Source organism: Onychomys torridus, chromosome 2, assembly GCF_903995425.1.
Source record: "Onychomys torridus chromosome 2, mOncTor1.1, whole genome shotgun sequence".
NCBI classification, from domain to species: Eukaryota; Metazoa; Chordata; class Mammalia; order Rodentia; family Cricetidae; genus Onychomys; species Onychomys torridus.
In genome coordinates, this window is record NC_050444.1 from 10,743,322 (window position 1) to 10,765,649 (window position 22,328).

General features: G+C 47.2%; 2 protein-coding genes across 2 annotated transcripts in view; both read left to right on the top strand.

Annotated features, from left to right (window-relative positions):
- The first annotated feature begins 240 nt into the window (after positions 1–240).
- On the top strand, positions 241–21,701 carry LOC118577442 (spidroin-1-like). The gene is made up of 8 exons (XM_036177612.1): positions 241–261; positions 1,201–1,288; positions 11,146–11,239; positions 12,080–12,206; positions 19,274–19,568; positions 19,668–20,514; positions 20,556–21,069; positions 21,183–21,701. The coding sequence occupies exons 1-8, from the start codon at positions 241–243 to the stop codon at positions 21,699–21,701; spliced, it is 2,505 nt and encodes an 834-aa protein (XP_036033505.1).
- The window catches only part of Chd7 (chromodomain helicase DNA binding protein 7), a 184,350-nt gene continuing 182,764 nt past the window's right edge, over positions 20,743–22,328 (top strand). The window contains 1 exon segment of the mRNA XM_036178057.1: positions 20,743–20,874. The gene's annotated coding sequence lies outside the window, so the exon portion shown is untranslated.

Genomic DNA, 22,328 nt, shown 5'->3' on the forward strand with positions numbered 1-22,328 from the left:
ATGACCTAGGCTGATGAAGGCATCAGTTTCCTCAATTCCATCATGGCCCCATTACCACGTCCATCAGTTTTCTGTTGCCTTCTGTCACACTACACACCCTAGTTCTGTTTCTTGTGACCATTCTTTTCAGAAATGAAACATCCACGCTGCCATTGAATGCTTGATTTGTTTGGGGCAGAAAATGGTGATTTTTGTGCATGGCTTCATTTAGCCATTCATGAGTTCCATATAGGTGATGCAATGACCCTGTCTGCTTCTGAGGTAAGTAAGGACACGGGGCCTTGGAGATGTTTGGAGGTAAGAGATGAGCTCAGGGAGACAAAGCCAGTAGGCCACAGCTAGACTCAAACCCAGCACATCAATGTTTCGTCAGTAGAGCTTCCCATTCCTCTTCCAGAAAACTGAGGTTTGTTTGCTCTGGACTTTGGGCATGTTAGGAGACTTTCTCAGGATCCCTGTCTGCACTGTCTCTGCACTTTATTTTCACAGGGAAGTGCTTGACTTTCAAATGGCCTCACTCACTTTTTATCATGGAACAAAACATATACAGAAGTAGAAAGGAATGTATAATGCTGATACCCTCCCTAGGTATTATAAGCCCAGCTAACATCAATGTATGGTCTCTCTTTCATCTGGGCCCCACCATCCCCTTCCACACCCATGCTAGGCTATGTTAAAGCAAACCCCAGAGTCACACCAGTTCAGCTCTAAGTACATGTGTGGCATGACAGCCCAGCCAGCAACAAACAGCACCATACATGCACATATGTGCACGGTCTTATGAGATCAGAATAGAGCTGAGAGAAGCCTGCTGCCCACGATGTCATAGCACAATGTATTGCTCATGTGTTGTGGTGATGCTGATGCAGATGTATCTACTGCTCTGCCAGGCAAGTACAGAAAGGGGTGGGATGTAGCTCAGTGGCGGAGTACTTCCCTAGTCTGCGCAGGGTCCTGGGTTTGATCCCCAGCACTGGAAAGCAGAGGAAGAGAGGGAGAGAGGGAGAGAGGGAGGGAGGGAGGGAGGGATAGATATATTAGGAGTAATAGTGAAGGGAGAGCTCAAGTTCAAGGCCTGTGCAGGCTTCGTAGGGGGATTATGTCTCAAAAAATAGCTTAGCATCTACAGTTATGGTTAGGACATAAACACTTGGTTATGGTAACCAGCCATTGTTACTGATCTGTGTGTTTGCGTTCTAGGGTCGATTTAGAATACGCTCGTACTTGTGGAGGAAAGCTAGTGTGATACAGCATGTGAGGAATCAGCAGCAGCCTCCCACTTCTCCCGGTAATCACGCCTGTTAGTTGCAGGATGACAGACTTAGACCTAGGTCACTGTCTACCAGCTGTGAGGCTCGCCCAATGACAGACTGTGTGATGATGTTCTTCTCATGCTATCTTCCTGGCACGTAAGCAACAAATGACTGTATGTCGGTACACATCTTAAAAACAGGACTCAGGGCTCCTCACCAGGAAGGCCGAGTCTCCCTTCCTCAGCAATCCTTAATTGCCTGCAGTTCTTCATCTAGGGGTGGGGCCTTGTAAGATTTCCTGCATCTACCTTGGCATGTCAACTGGTGGTGTCATTGTTCAAGACTTGCTTCACCCGCCATCTTGTTGAGGTTACATGAGTTCAGCTTCCCTGTCATATACAGAGAACACTATCTCGTAGCTGATGTCCTAATCCTCTGGATCTTACAATCAAAGTATATTATGTACATATATGAAATGTCATAATGAAATGTACTGGATTATACAATTAATTAATACTGATAAAAGTTAAAAAAAGCAGCAAACCCAATGGGCAGTGGTGGCCCACAACTTTAATCCCAGCACTTGGAAGCAGAGACAGGCGGATCTCTAAGTTCGAGGCCTGGCAGGTCTACAGAGTGAGTTCCAGGACATCCAGGGCTACACAGAGAAACCCTGTCTCAAAAAAATTAAAAATGAAGCCCAAACCAAAAGCAACAGCAAACCCACACAAGACTCAGTCTGGAGAGAGACTGTTGAAGGTGCTTTCTCATCTTCTAACGGATGAGTTCAGTTCTCAGCACTTACGTTGTCAAAACCTGTCTATCTACTTTCCCGTTAAAGTTGGCTGTGGTGGTACATGGTGGTCAGATATTCAGAAGAAACGGAGGCAGGAGGATCACAAGTTCAAAGCCAGCATTGTCTACATATTCAGTTCTAGGCCTATATGTGAAACCCTGTCTCAAAAAAAAAAAAAAAAAAAGAGTCATTTAAAAACTTTAACCACAAAATCATTAATATGCTTAGGAATTAAATAAACTAATATGTTTGTTATAAAATATTCCATGAGATCAAATTTCTTCAATTATCTCGTGAGTTAAAAATTTTTTGTTATGGGGCTGAAGCGATGGCTCAGAGGTTTAGTGCACTGACTGCTCTTCTAGAGGACCCAGGTTCAATTCCCAGCACCCACAAGGCAGCTGCTCATAACTGGCTGTAACTCCAGTCCCAGGGGATCCAACACCTTCATACCAATGCACATAAAATAAAGTCAAATTAAAATTTTAAAAAATTGTTGGGGTTGGGGATTTAGCTCAGTGGTAGAGCACTTGCCTAGCAAGCGCAAGGCCCTGGGTTCGATCCTCAGCTCTGGAAAAAAAAAAAATTGTTATATATATAAAAAAAAAAAAGCCAGGCTGTGGTGGCTCTTATCTTTCATCCCAGCACTCAAGAGGCAGATGCAGGCAGATTTCTGTGAGTTTGAGGCCAGCCTAGCCTAAAAATCAAGTTTCAGGACATCCAGGACTGTTACACAGAGAAACCCTGTCTCAAACAAACAAACAAACAAACAAAAAAACCCTGAAAAAAAACAAACAAAATATTTGTCATTCATACGTGTGTGTGTGTGTGTGTGTGTGTGTGTGTGTGTGTGTCTGTGTGTCTGTCTGTCTGTCTGTCTGTCTGTCGGTATATGCACATGTATGGAGGTCAGAAGACAACGGGGCAGTTTCACTCCTTCCATTGTATGGGTTCAATAGATGGAACCCAGGTTGTGAGACATCACAGCAAATCCCTTTACCCATAGAGTCATCTTGCTGGCCTCTCATAATCTTTTTCTTATCTGTCTTCTTCAGGTGTGGGCCCAAATAAAATCCATACATTTCATTAGGTTGATGTGGCTCTTTAAGTATCAATTACTCTCTAGATTCTCTGAGCCTTGCCATCAGTCTATTCAGAATGCCAGACCCCTGTCCCTGTGAAATGATTCCCACTCTGGGTCTTACTGGCCCGCCCCTCCCATGTTATTCTGTATGTTGTATCCCGCCTCACTGACAAGCAAACGAGGAGCGGAATCAAAAGTCTGCATCTGATTCATGTTTGGTTTTGGGCCAGAGAATTGCATAGATAAATTAATAAACCATTCCATCACCTCCCCAGAGCTGAGATTATAGGCCATACTTGAATCCTTTATTTGTGGCTAACTTCTAGACCACGTCACTTAGATATCCAGCTGTCATCTGAAAGTTAACATAAGTAAAATTAGGTCTGTGATAATTTTTTTTTGACAAGTGATCCCACTGCCTCGGCCTCTTAGGTAGCTGGGACTCCAGACATGTGGTACTGCATCAGCTACCCCAACTGCAAACCTTCCAGACACTCCTCTGCAGCATTTGCTGCAGTGCCCTCCTTTTGAATTCTCTAATCCACTACCCCAGGATCAGCTCTAATCCTTCTACCTCAGCTCCACCCTACAAACTGCTCCTTGGTCAATCACTGTGTGGTAGTTTGAATGTAATTGGCCCCCATGATCCCATAGTCCCACAGTCTCATAGGGAGTGGCACTGTTAGGAGGTGTGGCTTTGTTGGAGGATGGGTGTCACTGTGGGTACAGGCTTTGAGGTTTCATATACTCAGGATACTGCCCAATGTGTCAGTCGACTTCCTGCTGCCTTCTGGTCAAGATGTAGCCAGCACCATGTCTGCCTGCACACTGCCATGCTCCCCTTTATGATCACAATGGACTGAACCTTTGAAACTGTAAGCAAACCACCCTCAATTAAATGTTTTCTTTATAAAAATTGCCCTGGTCATGGTGTCTCTTCATAACAATAAAACTAACTAAGACCCACTAATAGCATCCTATGCATTTTTGTCTACTCTTTGCTCACAAACCTTCAGTGACTCCTTACTGCCTCGGAGAGCATGTGAACTAGTGAGACTAAACACCATTTGGTCCCAACCTATGTCTCCACAGGTCTTACTATTCACCATTAGATGATCTTTCCCTTAGCCATGGGAATCAACTGATGTGATTGTGTTTAAGCAGATATTACACCTGACCCCCTATGGTAGTATTCAATACTAGCCGTCAATGACCACCCAACTCCAGTGCTGGAATAAGATGGAAACTGCTTTTTTAAAAGATATATTTTAGTTCACGTGAGTGAGTGTTTTTCTCCACGTATTATGTGCATGTCTGGTACTCAGGAGGTTGGAAGAGGATGCCAAACCCCCTGGAACTTGAGTTAAGGATGGTGGTGAATCACCACATGGCTACTAGGATTCAAACCTGGGTCCTCTAAAAGAGCAACAAGTATTTTGCTGTTGTTGTTTGTTTGTGAGGTTTGTTTTGTTTGGTTGGTTTTGGTTGTTGTTTTGAGACAGGGTTTCTTCGTATAGCCCTGGCTGTCCAGGGAACTAGCTCTGTAGACCAGGCTAGCCTCAAACTCAGATCCACCCGCCTCTGCCTCCCGAGGGCTGGGAGTAAAGGTGTGTGCCACCACGCCCGGCTGTAATAGTTCTTAACTGTAGAGTCATCTCTCTAGTCCTGGCCTAAAACTTCTTGTTGAGAACAGTGCTGGATTTATCTCAAGGGACACTAAGCAACAGTGAGGTTGTCACTCTGGCACCACACCGGTTGCTAGCTTTTTGACTTTCGTAATGGGTTGCTCACACAGGTACCTGTTTGTCTGGTTTATACGATGTGACCTGCCTTGGACCACAAACATGCAACGCTAGCCGCCAGCTCTGTTCTGATAGCACCTGCTCTCAACCTCTCGTTATAAACCACACATGCAGACACCCAACAACACGAAGAACTGCCAGCTGAGACAGCAAGCTGGGGAAATGGCTCCAGGAGATGAGATGCTTTCTTGATCCACTCTTCTGAGTGACTTTGCTAGAGCAATGGACAGAAGTCAACTCCTAGGAGAGCTTCAAGCACCAGAGATATAGGGCCCCTGGGCCAAGCTGGGTTACTGAGAGGTCACCCCACCCATCTATCTTTTTATGTGGATGTTGGAGGTCGGAAGTACTTACAAGGCTAGTGCTTTATCCACTTAGCTGCCTCCCACTCCCCACCCCCTGCCCCACACCCTTCTGTTTCTCCTGTTACAACTTAGTTTGGCTATAACCCTTACAAACTCCTTAGATTCATTTAGGGATGAGTTGGTATGCATAGCAAGTGAGTATAGTTCTCCACATTTCCTCCATTACCTCAATTTGCATACTGCCTGGCCTCAGGGTTAGACTGGTGACCTTCCCTCCTCTTTGACCATTTTTCTTGGTCCTCAAATCCTGTCCACTATGTGCAACTCATTTGAAGAATCCCCTTTGTCCTCTACAACCCATCAAGCTATAGTCATGAGGTTTGGTTAGAAAAGTTTATATTTTTCTTTAGGTCATAATTCAACAGCCTCCGCCCCCTTTCTTCCTTGTATGTGGCTTTGTAGAAAAGGCTGATCTTCACTGTTGGAGTCTCTGGCCTCCACAACCTGAGTGCTGGGATTACATGCATGTACCACCATGTCTATTTTATGCAGTGCCGGGGATCAAACCCAGGGCTTGGGTGTGCTAGGCAAGCACTCTACCAGCTAAGATACAGAACCAACTCATATATATATATGAGTATGGCGACACAGAAAAACTTTTAAATGAATTTAGGGTTTTATTTTGCTTTTTATTGTTTAAGAAGTTCATACATGCTTGTAATGTGTTTTAATCAAATTCACTTCCCACTCTCTCCCCTCAAACACTCCCTATATTCCCGGACAAAGAAAATTTAAGCCATGCAAAAGGAGATGTTCTGGAAAACATCTCTCATCTACAATCCCTCACTCACAGGCAACCACTACTGTGAACATAAAATCCACACGTAATCTGTGTACTTATTGATGTGCACATATAAAGACATGTATATTCATAACACATACAGATATGAGTAAACTTGAGCATGAATCTTTCCTTTCTTCCACAATCAAGAACATACCATGTAAACTGAGCATGGTGGAGCATGCCTTTAATTCCAAACCTTGGGGGGCAGAAACAGGCAAGTCTCTGAGTTCAAGGCCAGTATGGTCTACAAAGCAAGATCTAGGACAGCCAGGGCTACAGAGAAACCCTGTTTCAAAAACAAACAAAAAAGAACATACCATGTACATCCCTGTGAATCCAGATTTTCCCCCTATATAGTCTAGTTTGAAGATCAGCTTGTAAGTCTTTCATTTTTCCATACTTACTTCCTCCGTCTCTTCCCACCCTCCACCTCCTTTCTCCTGCTCCCTGCAGGTCTGAGACCGGGTCTGTCTACAAAGTCCTGGTTGTCCTGGAACTCACTTATATAGACTAGGCTGGCCTTGAACTCACCAAAATCCTCTGCCTCTGCTTCCTTGAGTGCTGAGATTAAAGTCATGCACCACCACACTTGGCTTATTTCTCTTAAAACGTGTGTGTGTGTGTGTGTGTGTGTGTGTGTGTGTGTGTGTGTGTGTGTGTGTGTGTGTGTGGTGTGTGGTGTGTGCGCATGACACAGCATGTTTGTCGAGGTAAGAAGACAGCTTATGAGAATCAGCCCTTTCCTCCCACTATGTGAATTCTGAGGAGTAAACCTAATTGGTGTGGCGAGCGCCTTACCTTCTGAGCCCTCTCTCCAGCCTTTCTTCTCTCTTCCTTCCTTTTCTGTGCTCAGGGTTGAACCCAGGCACCATTCTCATCAGGCAAGCTGTCCACTATTGAGCCACATCCTCAGTTCCTTTTTATTTTGCTCTGAGATTAGGTCTCAATCTTATGAGCCTCTTTCTCACCTTCCCATGTGGCTGGTGTTACAGGCCTAGGTCACCATGTCTGATTCTCATTCTTCCTGATACCTGTGTAATTTCTGTTATAAACATAAGCCATGATTTATTTGGTTAGTTATGCCATATTGATCTTTGTCTTTCTGGTTAAATATAGTCTTTCCAAGGGAAATGGAAGGAATATGTTAGTGCGCTGGCCATGAATTTAGTTTAGTGTCTTCCACACAGGAAAATCTCAATAAATAACATATTGTATGGTTTTATCAGCAAATAGCACAGCAGTAAGTGATTCTATTTAATAGTATTTAGAAACAATTTGAGGAAGTCTTATAGCATTATCTTTTATCAAAATAACCTATGCTATAATATACCATTGTTACTATCTAGGGAATATATATCCTTCAGCTCACTCTAAACCAGGCTGGCCTCATACTCATGGAGATCTGCCCACCTTTGCCTCCAGAGTCCTGGAATTAAAGATGTGTGCTACCACCACCACCCAGCTTGAAGTGTTCAAGGTTTTAACACCTCAGATAGTAAACACCAAGCACCTGGATGAGGGACCTGGTGTGAAGCAGTGGCTCTCAGAGGGGGCATATAGTCCAGCCTCAGTGCCAGGCTCAATCCCAAAGAGACACAAGGCTACATCTTTGTCTAGAGCAGCTTAAAAGCAGTAGTTAAAAGGTGGTAATACCCCATGTGTCATTCCAACAGATGAATGGATACTAGAATGTGCTATACTCATTGGGGTGTTAGTCAACCTCGAGCAGGAAGGGAATCCTAGCACCCTCTACAGCACTGACATATGATCAGAGCAACATTTGAACTGAAATAAACCAACCCCTGTGAAGGTCACATACTTGGTGATTCCATTTCTATTAGGTCTCTAGAAAAGTCAACTTTGCCGGGCGGTGGTGGCGCACGCCTTTAATCCCAGCACTCAGGAGGCAGAGCCAGGTAGATCTCTGTGAGTTCGAGGCCAGCCTGGGCTACAGAGTGAGATCCAGGAAAGGCGCAAAGCTGCACAGAGAAACCCCATCTTGAAAAACAAAAAAAAAAAAAAAGAAAAAGAAAAAAGAAAAAGAAAAGAAGAAGAAAGAAAGAAAGAAAGAAGGAAGGAAAGAAAGAAAGAAAGAAAGAAAGAAAGAAAGAAAGAAAGATCAAATTCATAGAGACTCGAAAATTGCCAGGGCTGGGAAGAAAGGAAATGGAGAACTGTTTTCAAGGAGTGCAGAATTTCTTCCTAGGGTGATGGAAGTTTCTGGAGATGGATAATGGTGACATTGCATTTAATATTGATGGATGTGATTAATCCCACTGACTCGGACAGTTAAAAATCATTGGCATGGTATATGTGTAATGTTTATGTGCACACATATTACAACAACAGCAAAGGCTTGAGTTAAGCTGGGCATTGTGGCAAACAACTATAATTCCAGCACCCAGGAGATGAAGGAAAGAGGTTTAAAAGTTCAAGACCAGCTTGGGCTATATAGTGAGGCTATTTTCAAACAAATGGGAAGAAAGGGGGCGGGAAAGAACACTTACTTTTTAGCAGAGAACCTGGATTTTGTTCCTAGCACCCACATACATGAAAGGAAAAAAAGGAAAGAAAAAATAGAGAAAAATAGAGAGAGAGAAAAAGAAGTAGGCATGAGTTAAGAAGTCAGCACCGTCGCCTCCGGCCTCCCAGTTCCACTGCCTTGACGGCTGCTGTGTCTGAGTCTCCAAACACTAGCCTGCCTGCCTCTGGGACTCGTGCCCGGCAACATTACATTTGCCTTTCCAGAGAGGCAGTAAACGAGCAGGCTGTCCGTGAAACACGTGACATGGCAGTTAATCTGCTTTAGACTCAGGTGACATGAGAGAGGGCCCCAAGTCGGAGGCTGTGGAGGTGGCTAAGGGCTGGGAGGAAGGTGTTCCCAGCTTGGCTTCAGGTCAGTGTCTGCGTTTTTGACCCTGCAAAGCTAATCCAGTGAGCTGGGCTTCAAAGCAGCACCAAACACCCAGAGAATCTCCACAGAGGAACTGAGAAAATGGTCTATTGTGATGTCTTGCTAGCTTTCTAAATGAAACACCCCAGTCTAGCAGCTCAATCATATTATAAACACATTATAAACATATTAAAAAGTAATTACTTTGGAGGAAGTTAACTGTGTCAAAATACAAATTAAGATAAAATTAGGAATGTTTCCACTTCCAGACTCCAGTGTGTGGAATATTTTTTGAATGTGGCTGCCGCCTTTATGTTTCCAGTCATCCTGGAACCCTGGGTGCCACATGTACTCTGTGAGCATTTGTAGTGCCTCCTGTATGCCAGGTGCTGGCATTGGCCAACCTCTGGCAAATCTGTGTGGGTGTGCATGACTGCCATATTTCAACATGGATGAGGGAGGTTTCTCCCAAGACAGGGCTTATTCATGATTGCATAATCCTCCAGTCAGGCTTATCCAGAGTTGCAGCCTACGGCAGACTATTATGGGAATTATGGTGTAGTTTACCACATGAGACTTTTCCCCCCTAATGCAGAGGGCAAGCTTGGCATGGTGGTGTGCGCCTATAATCTCAGCACTCAGGATGTGGAGACAGAAGGATAAGGTCTTCTAGCTGGAGGTGAGCATGGGCTACATAGTGAAATACTGTCTCCAAAACACAACAACACACAAGCAAAAAACACCCTATGGCCTGAGAATGTGGCTCGGTGAATCAACAGTGGCCTACCACGAAGAAAGTCTTTGATCCTTAGCACTAGAAAAAGTGCAGAGGAAACATGAACAGATGCAAAGCAGCTCACGTTGGCAATGGATTATGAGAAAAGCAAGCAGCCTTCTGGCAGTGGTCGGATTTCAGCATTAGCCAGGTGGTTAGAACACATGGGTCTGAGATGGACATTGGTGGTGTGAGCCTGTAACCCAGCACTTGGGAGCTTGAGGCAGTAAGGTTGTCACAAGTTCAAGGTAAACCTGAGCTATGTAGTGAGACCCTGTCTCAAGTAAGTAAACAAACAAACAAACAAACAAACAAACCAGGGAGATAGCTCAGTGGTAAAATGTTTGCCACACAAGCCTGAGGCCTGAGTTTAGATTCCCAGCATCCATATAAAAAGCCAGGCTCAGTGGCACATACCTGTAATCCCAGCACCAGGGAAGCGAAGCAGGGACATCCCAGAATTTACTGGCTGGACAGTTTTGCCAAATTGGTGAGCTCCGTGGTCAGTAAGAGAACCTGTCTCAAAAAATAAGATGGAGAGCAGCTGAGGATGACAAGGGTGTAGGGTCCCTCCAGTTGGTCCAGGACTCACATGGACATCAAGTTCTCAGCATAGAGGAGATTTATTCCCCGGGAGGGGCAAGCAGGGTGGGGGTGAGGGGCTGCCTCTAGACCTGACAAAGATGGACAGCAGGCAGCAGATGTTTTTTGCAGGAGTGGGTTTTTAAGGGGAAAGGGGGGAGCCTGTGCTAGGGTGAGTTGCTAAATCCTGATTGGACAGGTTAGCAATGTAGCCAAATAATGAATTTTGATTGTTGGAGTTCGATGTTTTTTTCTTGTTTGTTTTGTTTTGGTTTTGGTTTTTTTTTTTTTTTTTTTTTTGAGACAGGGTTTCTCTGTAGCTTTGGAGCCTGTCCTAGACTATCTCTGTAGACCAGGCTGGCCTTGAACTCACAGAGATCTACCTGGTTCTGCCTCCCCAGTGTTGGGATTACAGGCGAGCACCGCCATCCCCTGGCTCGATGTTTTGATAGTTAAACCTTGGTGCTAAATCTCAGGAATGAGACAGTGGCCAGATAAGGAATCGACTTTGGGGGGGGGGGGGGCTAGCTTTAGGAATATAATCTAATGGTTTAGCAAAGGAGAGGGAAGGGTAAAAGGCAAAGCCTGTCGGCATCATGTAGGCAGTGCTCAGGCCTGTGTCTGCCAGGCTCGGGCCTGCTAGAGCCCTTCAAACAGACATCGACTTCTCCCATCCACACACAACCCATACACGTGCACACATACTCACGTGTGTGTAAAAAGACTATGATTTGGATTGCAACTGTGTCATACACAGCAGGATGACCTTGGCTATCTCTTTGAACCTTATTCTTCTCCCTGTTAAATGTAGGTTGTATGTACACACTCAATATCCTGGCTCCAAGGGACACTGATGAAGATGAAGAAGGCTCCAGTATTCTCAAGCCTGCAGAAGTTACTGGCAAGTACCTAAACGTTGGGAGATCTGATAACTAACCTGAAGTCTGATAACTAACCTGAAGCAACTTTAAATTATGACCCCTTCTCATTTCACAGATCAAAGGCCAGCAGCATAGTTAGCCCTAGCATTATCCAAGCACTTGAAGTAATAACATGCTGTCCCCATCCTGTGATATTGGATGCTGCTGACATTACCAGAGCAAAAAAGCACAGAGTTCTTGGCTTTGTGAACACACAGTCTAACTAAATAAACCAACCAGACATTTGGGGACTTGATGGAATAGAAGGAAGACAGTTGAGTTATTTATTCTTTGTGGTTACCACATCTACTTCAAAATAAAAGGAGTTGATATGACCAGTCTATAATATGTATATTCATATACAACTTATGCTACACACACACACACACACACACACACACACACACACACACACACACACACACACGACCCATGACTATGGCTGCTTCCTGGACCCCGGACCTTACTTTGGTACTGAGTATGTAGCCAATAATGTCACCAGGTTTCAGAAGACAGGAGTGACTCTCTTGAGGGAATCTGGCAGCTCACTGTATTTGCACTTCTCCTCAGGGGTGAACCTCTCCTAAGAAAGCTACATAGAGTACCACTATGCTCTACCTGAGAACTTTCTTTCATACCTTCCTTCCCCCAAACTTGAACACGGTTCTCCCATGTCTTGACTATTCATGAACGTTTCAGTTGCTGCAGCTCATCAGCCATGGAGTGACTTAGGAGCATATGAGCATCCTGGATGCCTTTGCTTAATGCTCCGCCATCTTCCTTGAAGAATGTATTGCTTTTCTCCCAGTCTTCCTTTGGTTCCAGAAAAACTAGTGCTAGTACTCAAGCCTCCCTGAGCTTGACCCCCAAGCCTCGACTCTTCTGTGCAGTCACCGGTCCATTGCCAGCTCTCCTCGTTCTTGAAAACAAGGCTTACCACAGTAGCACTAAAGTGAGAAAACAAGCTGTTCAATCTTGCTTCTAAACTCCTTTTGAAAATGTACTTACTTTATTTTATGTGCATGAGTGTTTGGCCCGCACATATGTCTGTGCACCACATGTGTGCCTGGTGCCCACAGAGGTCGGAAGAGAGCACTGGATCCTATGGAACTGGAGTTTCAGGCTGCTGAGAGCCTGTAACTGGGCACTGGGAGTGGAGTTCAGGTCTTCAGCAAGAACAAGTGCTCTTAACCATTGAGACGTTTCTCCATCCCTAAATTATTTTTTAAAGTTTAGGTTTGTTTATTTATTTTTATTCTTTTTTGTTTTTGTTTTTTTTGAGACAGGGTTTCTCTGTGTAGCTTTGCGCCTGTCCTGGAACTCACTCTGTAGACCAGGCTGGCCTCGAACTCACAGAGATCCACCAGGCTCTGCCTCCTCAAGTGCTGGGATTAAAGGTGTGGGCCACCACTGCCAGGCTTATTTCTTATTCTTTTACTTAGACAGAGCCTTATGTAACCCAGGCTGGCCTGGAACTCCTTGTATAGTCAAAGATGACCTTGAACTTTGAATCCTCCTGCCTCCACCCTCCAAGTACCAGGACAACAGGCGTGTGCTACCACTCCCGGCTTTGAGTTCTCACTGGGCTTGTGATTTCTGTTCTGTAACTGCCTTTGCACTCTCTGTTCCCTAGGCAATCTTTTTGTAAGACTTTGGAGTCTGGACTGGTTGCCTCTTCCTCAGCTCCCATTGATTTCATGCCCTCTGCAATCTCCCCTCGACTCCAGTGAGCACACGCAGCACAGACTTCCACCTTCTCCACTTGGTCTGTGACTCTGCAATGCTGTTGCCTCTTCCGTCCTGCGGACTCCTCTCCCTTAACTGATGGTTCAGAGGGACGATCTCGGTGACTTTTCTTCAGCCACTTTTAGTGTGTCTCCCTTTGTTATTTGTGTGTGCATGTCCTCACGTTGTCTTTCTCTGTGCATGCCTTTGCAGGGGTAGCGTTTCTCAATGACTCGTACCTTTTTGTATGTTATTTCCTGCCACATTGACTATAAGCTTGACCATGCACGGGACTCCATTTGGCCAAGGATCCTCAGCTCACCTTGAAGCAAGCAGAAGCCTGACATGGACTTCTGCATTGGGATTTGCCTTCTTAGAAACTCCTCAGAGACAGAGGTCATGAAGATGTAGATTCCCCACCTTTTCCAGATAAGCCCAACCCCCACACAGCCAACCAGATGAATTATAATTTCTAGGGCACTAAGTTCACAGTGGTTTGATTTGCAGTAGATAACTGGGGAAAGTCCTTCTCATCTGGCAGTGTCACTCATCCGAAGTCAGTTCCCGACTCCTACTTAATGGCATCCCCACTTGAGAATCCCACAAGGGACCTTGAACTCACACAGAGCCCTGCATGCCTTTGCAAACTATTCGAAATTGCTGCTCTTGATCTAGGTTCATGATGTAAGTAGATACCCATTCACTCAAGGTATCCTCTTTATCATTTTTGTTTGTTTGTTTGAGACAGGGTCTAGAGTAGCCCAGGCTGGCCTTAAACTCATTATGCAGTTAACAATGGCATTGAGCTCCTGAGTGCTAGGATTCCGGGCATGAGCCACTGCATAGAGTTTATGCAGTGCTGAGGATAGAACCCAGGCTTCCTGCATGCTAGGAAAACATACTGCCAAACCTGCTACATCCCAGCCCCATATTGTTTTTTCAACATTGAAAACTGAACTGTGTGGTCTTCCACATGGCAGGCAAACATTCAACTACTGAATTATACTCATAGCCTTTTGTTTTTTTGAAACAGGGTCTTGTTATATAGCCAGGTTGGCTTTGAACTTACAATGCTCTTGCTTCCACTTCCTACAGGATTGTGCCACTCCAAAAAAAAAAAAAAATTCTCAGTGTGCTGTAAACCCTTTCTGATCTGGCCTACATTTTATTTCTAGCTTCACTTCCTTCCCTGTGTGTGCTATGCTCTAACTGAGCCAAATTACTTGCGGTCCTGACACAGGCCATCTGCCTCAGGCATTATCAGCCAGTTTTTTCTGCCTGGTGGGTTCTCCATCCCCTGCCATCTGCAGCGTCCAGCAAGTCTTGGTTTAAATGTCACATCTCCGGTGCTGCCTGTTCTGCCTATCTGGACAGACGCAAAAGGAGTCTCTCTGGAGTCATCACTAGCCCAGATTATACCCCCACTGCACACTTTTTGATTATAGCAATATGCTTAAATGTCCTTCCCACCACTCCAAAGTGTTCGGGAACCCCCTCAGAATAGGGGTTTGCTTATTTTTGTGTTTGCAGTGCCCAACACAGTGTGTGGTACTCCGCAAGTGCCTAGTTACTATTTGGAAATAATACGGAGTACTCTTCCCATTTTTGTAATACAATGTTTTTGTAAAAGTTCCTTATCACTAAGTTAGTACTAGCAACTTCCATACATTAGGCTAGAAGTGGAAGCAATGATATGCTTTAGGGGGTGCTCACTCTTAGTCAGTGTTAGTACACTGGATTAGTGGAACTGGCAACTGGGGGGGTGCGGGATCGAGCCGTGTGGCGACAGAGTGCAAGCTGGTGAAGCTGCACTGTGGACCATTGCGCTCTACAGTCCTCATGGCTTCTGCCAGACAACCTATTGCCTCCCTCTAGCATAGCGTGAAGTGGCTCTTCACTCCCACCCCTCTTCCTCATTAGTTTACTGTCCACATTACCAACGTTAGTGTCAGCTGGAGTGAGGCACTGTGACAACGTTGGCAGTTACTTTACACTGTCCCTGTTCTTGTCCTAAGCATCCCTCCATAGCTTTCTCCTTCTTTGCTCTAGTTTTGCACACTCCTTTTCTTCATACTCATTCTTTCTGTTTAAATTTCATTGTGTGTGTGTGTGTGTGTGTGTGTGTGTGTGTGTATACATGTGCAAGTCAGATTACAACTTTGTGAAATCCAGTCTCTCCTCTCCTTTCCCCTTTATATGGGCTCCAGGAATTGAACTCAGGCTATTAAGCTTGCAAACGCCTTTATCTGATTAGTCATCTTCCTGGGCACTAGACGGATCTTTCTCAGTGGAGGTCTGACTTGGTCCTCTTGCTGAAAACCCTTCAGAGACAGACTATAACTTTAAGATGGAGATTAGAGACTTTTTCTACTTCTTTTCCCAACATTCATTCATTCATTTATTTATTTTATGTTCATTGAAGTTTTGCCACAGAACTGGAGGTACAGATAGTTGTGAGCTGCCATGTGGGTGCTGGGAATTGAACCCGGGTCCTCTGGGAGAGCATTTGGTGCTCTTAACCTCTGAGTCATCTCTTCAGCCCCCCCCCCCATCTTTCTACTTCTTTTGTCCAATTTCCTCCCTCTGTATTCCCACCACCTGGGGAAAGTCTGTCATAACTGGGGTGCCAATAGAAAGACACAGCCATTGCTCACCCAATGAGGAGGAGATGGAGAAAGAATGAGTTATAATTTAACACGTATATGCATTGGTGGAGATGGGATTTTTCAGAGGTCAAAGGAAGGACAGACAGTACATTAGGAGTTGGGGTGGAATTTCAGAGAATACCAAAGGAAAGTGGTTCCAGGCTCACTGGCAGAAGCCTGGACTCAGGGGTCTTGGAGGTCATGGAGATTCCTAGTTGGGGGCAGTGCCTTTTATGACCTTAATCTGAAGACCCTTCCTGTCCTGATGAGTTCCTGGGTCTATTGAACATATAGTTGAAGGCCTCATATCCTAGGAAACACATTGTCCTGTCCCAGGCAGCAAGAACCACACCTTTATTTTATTTCATTTCTTTCTCCTCAGTGGTGCTGAGGATCCAACCTAGGTTTTCATTCCAAGGGCTGCTGCTCTACCTTTAGCAACAGCCCTGCCCCAAGGAAGCTCTGTTCTTAAGATGCCAACCTCAGGACTCCTTGAAAAAGGGACCATGTCCTCAAGACTAAGAGAGGGTATGGTGTACTGTAAACATTCAACAAAAGTTTTCTGAAAGTATGGCTCAAATGTCACTTAACTGACTATCTGTGAGAGACTCTCATCCTTGCTCTTACCCCTTCCCCCCACTGAGAGCTCAGTCTTATCACTTCTGACAGTTACCAGTGGGGGCTCCTACAGGATTCTGGGCTAATGGAGATGGGATGGGAATTTTATCTAATGATTTTAGAACCAACATTCTATCTGCTTACTTAAAGGATACTGTGGACTTTTGCTAAACATTTCACACCACATGTCCTTAATAAATTAAAAAGCACTGGAAGAGTACCACAAAAATAACTTAAAAAATAGTTTGCAGAAACATAATTGGACCAATTCATATTTCTGTATGAGCTATGTTAAAAATCCAGGAGAACTCACTTAACAAAGAAGTTACTTTTTAGGTAGAGGAACCAAAGCCAAGTTCACTTTAAATGGCATAATGTAGGTAGGCTAGCCGTAACTGTAAAGCTGATACCTACGGAAGAAAAGGTCAGTATTGCCAGTGGGAACCTGCAGTTTTAGATTACATACGATGTCATTTTTACTGTAAAAGGGCGGACTGAGCGCCAGACCACTCCATCATCACTTATATTGCCAGTTGAGTTCTTCCACCAAAAAAATTACAGGAAAAAAACTATGCCATTACTACACAAGGCAGAAAAAATTTGTTTTGTTTTTGGTGTTTCAGTATTTATGACCCTTTCCTATTTTATTTGTCTACATATTTTCAGTGGTTGTACTGAATCATAATTGAACACAAATGACTTGATTAGAGAAAGGAATGTAAGTGTTTGTTGTTGTTTTTCAAGACAGGGTTTCTCTGTGTAGCTCTGGCTGTCTGTCCTGGAACTCACTCTGTAGCCCAGGCTGGCCTCGACTTAACAGAGATTCTCCTGCCTCTCCCTCCTGAGTGCTGGGATTAACACCACTACCTGAGGAATGTAAATTTTGTAAACGAGGACACAGAGCAATACTTTCTTCTTCCTAGGGTTTGCAAACTGATTCTGACAAAAGTTTAAAAAAATTCACAGAGCATTTCCTCTCTACTGGAATTAGTGTGCTTCATATTATACTTTAAAGTTGAAAGTATTTGAGAGACTGATAGAGCTAAAGTTTCAGTTGATGTTCTAGAAGTTTGGGTTCTTTTCAGTCATTTTGTATATGCAAATGACCTTCTGCTCCCAAGTACTGTAGTCTGCCCATTATGGGTTATTTCCCCCCAGTACAGAAAAGCTTATGTCTAAGCAGTAAGTAGCTCAGCCTGACTGTGGGTGAGCTCTTGGAAGTGGGTTCCCTGTTTCTTTCACCACAGGCACTTGTGTTTGGGTTCTCCTAAGTGCTATCTACAGGCTCTGCTCCATCTGTTAGTGCCCCACCTCCCGGGGCTCTAGCACCTTCTCACTGCCCTCAGGATATGAGCAATTTGGGCAAGCTAGCCCTAATTCCTCAAGGGTACAGACTCGGAGTTGTTCTTTCTGTTCACTGAATCTCAACCTGACTCAAGGAAAGGAAGGACCTTGTTAGCTTTTCTCCACACCTAGAACCAAGCCTGGAACCTCTTAGGCACTGACTGTAAAAAGAATGTAAAAATCTCCTGATGGGTTAGTTTCAGCTGGGTGTTGGAGAAAAAGGCCACCCGCCGCAGGAGTTTACATTTGTCTGTGAATGACCCTTATGTGGCCCTAAGGTATTTGCATACTTAAAGCTAAAGCTTGTGAATGCAAATGATTCTCTTTGGGAAAACTTCAACTGGAGCAAATGGAGAGAACATTCCAGGCTTAGGGCTGTGGGGCGGGTGGGCGCTAACTTTTGGGTTTAGGAAGGACAACGTTGCCTAGATCTGTGCCTGAGGGTTTTTGGTTTTTTAAGGACCCCCAGTTCTGCATCAGCAGAACTCCTGAAAGCCTGGACTTCTCACCCCACTCTCAGGACAGGATAAGGAGGAGATTAAGTCAGAGAGGGGATATGTGGCTGATGTTTTGTTCCACACTGGCTGTGTTTATCTTTGGCATATTACAAAAGAGAGTGTCTCAACTTTCTAGTGAATATACAAGGATACTATAGGGAACCTTCTCATAGTCACTCGGAGCTATTTGTTGATCACACAGCTGAAACATCATACTTTCATTAAATGTAGAGGTCATAATTTTTTAGCTTGTAAATTACCTTGAAATAGACTCATATCTGACTAGTGAGTTTCCCCCTAAAATATCTATTACAGTCTTACTTTGAGGGATATAAATGCAAATAAAAAGTTAACGTCAGAATTGTGACTTTTTTTAGTTTATGATACTGGGGCTATAAAAATAGATTTTTTTTTTATAATTTTTAGTTTTTAATGTCAGATTTTTCTGTGCTATTAATGTATTTTTGATTACCTGTAAACTATTTGATTAACATGTTTTTTTAAAATTCAACTTATAGTAAGAGAAAGCCAGAAGCAATGCACCTTAAAAGAGCAACAGATTGTAAAATATTAAAAAAGAATAAAATATTTATAAAATTATTACTTTAGAGAATAGATGTTTAGCAGATTAAGTTGCAGTATAAATGAAATAGTTTGGGCAAATCATTTGTCCAAATGAAACACTGTGATTCCAGGCTCAGTAGCAGTACCGCCATCAGTGGGTGAGAGGAGCATGCTTTGCACTTTCTCTACGATTTTTGAGTTCAATAGTACCAAATCTGTCATAGCTGGCTGTAGAACCTCCTTCTTTATTTAAAAGTGCAATCCTTAACCTAATGAAACCATCTTAGAGTTTACAATTGTTGAGTGTTTTGGAAACAAAGGTGTTTAGTAAATGAGTAAATATCTATTACACAAGAGGGAAATTAATTTAAAATTTTCTTCAAGGTTAATATTCATCTTATATCGGAAAGATAAATGGGCAAGAAGGTCGGATAGTTAAAGCTAGGAGATCATATTTAGTGCCACATTGGCCAAGAGATGATGAAAACACTCCAGTTCTGACACGTCTAAAAATGGGCACACATCCTATTTCTTTGTTTCATAACCAGTGCGCTATCCCTTCTTTTTTTGGCATGCTAACAAATTCAGCCCAAATCAATGCCATGTAGCTCAACTTTTTGATTTAGTGTCGGATCCGGCTGTCCTATCACCGAGTACGTCGGCAAAAGCAAACTGGTGAAGCAAGGATGAATCTATTTGAAAGGAAAGGCGTCCATCCTAGGTATTTCGTGTGGGAAAACCATCTCAAGTTGAAGGATAATTACAGAAGAGACACCCAAACACCTCCAGCCTCCTCCGTCCGCACGGCGCTGGACACCCCTCGCGGTGGCCGGGGCTCACTACGGGCTCCGGGCCTCGGCTTCCTGCCCCAGGGCGGCGGAGCGCCGCTCTGGGGAAGGTGCTGCGCGGAAACGTGGCAGCGTCTGCACCCGCGCCCGAGCGCTTGCGGCAGCCGGCCTGAGAGGCTGGGGTGACCGCGCACCGGGACCAACACTCGCCCGCTGCGCCGGCGCCCGGCAGTACGGGAAGGGGCGGCCGCCCGCGCCGCGCCGCCCCCTTCTCTCGGCCTCTCCGCGGCCTCCGCCACCCCGGCCGAATTCTTGCATAAATTATGCCAGGCGCGCCTGACGTCAGGTGGCGGCGCGCGGGCGCGGGCGCGGCGCGGAGGGAGCCGGCCGCGGGCGCGCGCGGTCCCGGAGGCTCGTGCTCGTGGCGTGCAGGGCGCGCGCAGGCGCTGGCGTGCTGGAGCCGCGGCGGCGGCGGCGGCGGCGGCGGCGGCGGCAGCGGCGGTAGCGGCGGCGGCGCGGGGGTTGAGCCGTGGTGGTGCGGACGCGCTCGTGCTCGGGAACTATCGGATTAAACTTGAATCGAGTGGAATTACACAAAGGAGCGCCGCGGAGGAGGCGGCCGGGGACCCGGAGACCCAGCAACTCGCCAGAGCCCCGTCCGCGCGCGGCCAACTCCGCGTCCGTGGATCAACCCCGGCCGCGGCCGCCGAGCCAACTCCGGAGCCGCTCTGCGTTTTGTTCCCCACGGCGCGCGGCGGCGGACCAGCCCGAGCGAACGAGCGAGCCGGTGAGCGCAGACTTCCCCGGCGCCCCCGGGAGGGGCGGCGGCAGGAAACCGCGCCGGGCCGGGCCGCGGCCGCGCGGAGTTGCGAGCGGGGAGTTGGGCGTGTGCGGGGCGCGGGGAGAGGCGCGCGGGGGCCGCGGTCGGCAGGAGCGCAGCGCCACCCGCCCGGTCGCCCGCGGGACCCGAACCCGCGGTCCCAGCGCCGCCCGGTGCCCCAACTTTTGCCTGCGTCCGCGGGGCCGGCGGCGGCGGGGGCGCGCGGGGCGGCCGAGGGTCACTTCCTCGCATGTAAATGGCTTTTTGTTGTGTTGCCGGCGTCGGGGGGGACGGGGACAGGAGGGAGCGTGTCTGCGCGCTGGGGAGCGCGAGCGCGTTTCCTCCCGCCGGCACCGAGCACGAGTTGCCGGCTGCGTTCGAGAGAAAAGGGAAGGAGGAAAAAGTTGGGCTCCAACTCCGGCGCGAGCGGCGGCGGGCGCGCGGGCGCGGGGCGCTGAGCGCGGGGCTCGGGGACGGCGGCGCCCCCCGCCTCGCCCCCGCCCCCCGCTCCGGCCCGACCACGCCGCGCTCGCCGGGAGCGGCGGCCGCACCGGCGCGAACAAAGTGCGTCCCTGCGGGCGCGGCGGCGCCAGCCCGCGCGGGGACGGCCACGGGCGAGGTGGGTCGGTGGCAGGGAAAGTGCGCGGGGCGCCGCGTGGGGCGGGGGCGGCGCGAACACGCGGCGCGGGGGGCGTCCCAAGCCCAGCCGGCGGTGGCCGCGGAGTTCCGAGCCCGCAGCCCGGGGCTCCCAGGGCTCCCCGGCGGCTCCCAAGTGCGGGAGGACGAGAAGAAAGGGAGCCGGGCCGGGGCGAGCGCGGGCGGGCGACCGGGGGACCCCACCTTGCCGAGCTGGCCCGGCCGCAGGCGGCGGCATAATAGCGACTTTAATCCGCGATCCCAACTCGCGTCCCCGCTCCCCTCCCCCAGCCTGTCGGGGGTCCGGGCGGGGGCGGGGGTCGCCAGGTGGCCCTGGAGCGGCGGGGTTGCGGGGTTCCCCCGCGGAGAGCCGGCTCCGAGTGCCAGCGGCCGAGGTGGCTGGAGGCCGAGCGGTCAGCGGGAGAGGAAGGAGGGCGGCGGGGGACGCGTTGTTTGTTTGCTTCGCACCGGGGACGGGGCTCGCCGGGGGCGCGGGGCGCGGGCGGGGCGCGACGGGGCGCGGTGCGGGGTGGGCTAGGCGGCGCGGGGCGAGCGGTACGGGGGGGGGGCGGCCGGCTGGCGGGGGCAGGGGACTGGTCAGGAGGCTCCGGGGAAGGAGCAGCCGGCTCCAAGCAGCCATCATTCCCGAGCAGCCTTTCTCCGGATGGCTCTGCCTCGAGGAGCCCCGCGCCGTGGGAGCGCACCCCAAACTCCAGCCCAGCAGCCCGCTTTGTGAGCGCCCCCGTGGAGCGGGCGGCGCGGGGAGTGCTACGGCCGGGCAGTACGGTTCTCCCAGGAGGTCACTTTTAGAGACTGTTCACGCCTGGGTTTTAAACTAGTTTTTTTTTTTTTTTTTCTTCTTCCCTCTTCTGAACAGACAATGGACAAAAGAAAAGTAGCAACCCACATGGAGAGTTTCCTTTGAATTGCTAGAATTAGATACACTATCCAGCTCTCCACTTGCTAAGTATACTTTTTAGTTTGCCGTTGTATATTATCTAGCAATCGATTTAAATAACTTACTTAAACTGTCTGTCCTCTGAGCTGGATCTCTGGAATATATTAAATAATTATTTTAAAATAATTTGTGAGAGCCCTGGCTTTTATTTTTATTTTTAAATTTTAAATTGAAGCCGTCTTTGCAGTGGGCGACACCTTCCTAAGGGATCCAGTGTTACTTTCCCCTAATTCTCTTTCAGTAAGAGGGAGAATACTCTTCATACGTGTGATAATCAGCAGGAGAAAAATACATCTCTTTATTTCCTCACAGATCTGTTCTAACGATGACAAAAAATCTTAGTGGCGATGACCCAGCAGCTCGGTACCTGATTTATTCCAGTTATAATTACGTTTCGATTACAGTAATGTCTAAGAAATAACTTGAGCAGTGGTTTCATGAAGTTGCATCCTCCCCAGCCCCCAGAGTACATCTGTCGC

Coding starts and splice junctions, on each gene's coding strand:
- LOC118577442 (XM_036177612.1), top strand. CDS start 241: ATGACCCTGTCTGCTTCTGAG. Junction 11,240..12,079: donor CCTGCAGAAGTTACTGGCAA/GTACCTAAACGT, acceptor CTTTGGTTCCAG/AAAAACTAGTGCTAGTACTC. Junction 12,207..19,273: donor CTTACCACAGTAGCACTAAA/GTGAGAAAACAA, acceptor TTTTTGATTTAG/TGTCGGATCCGGCTGTCCTA.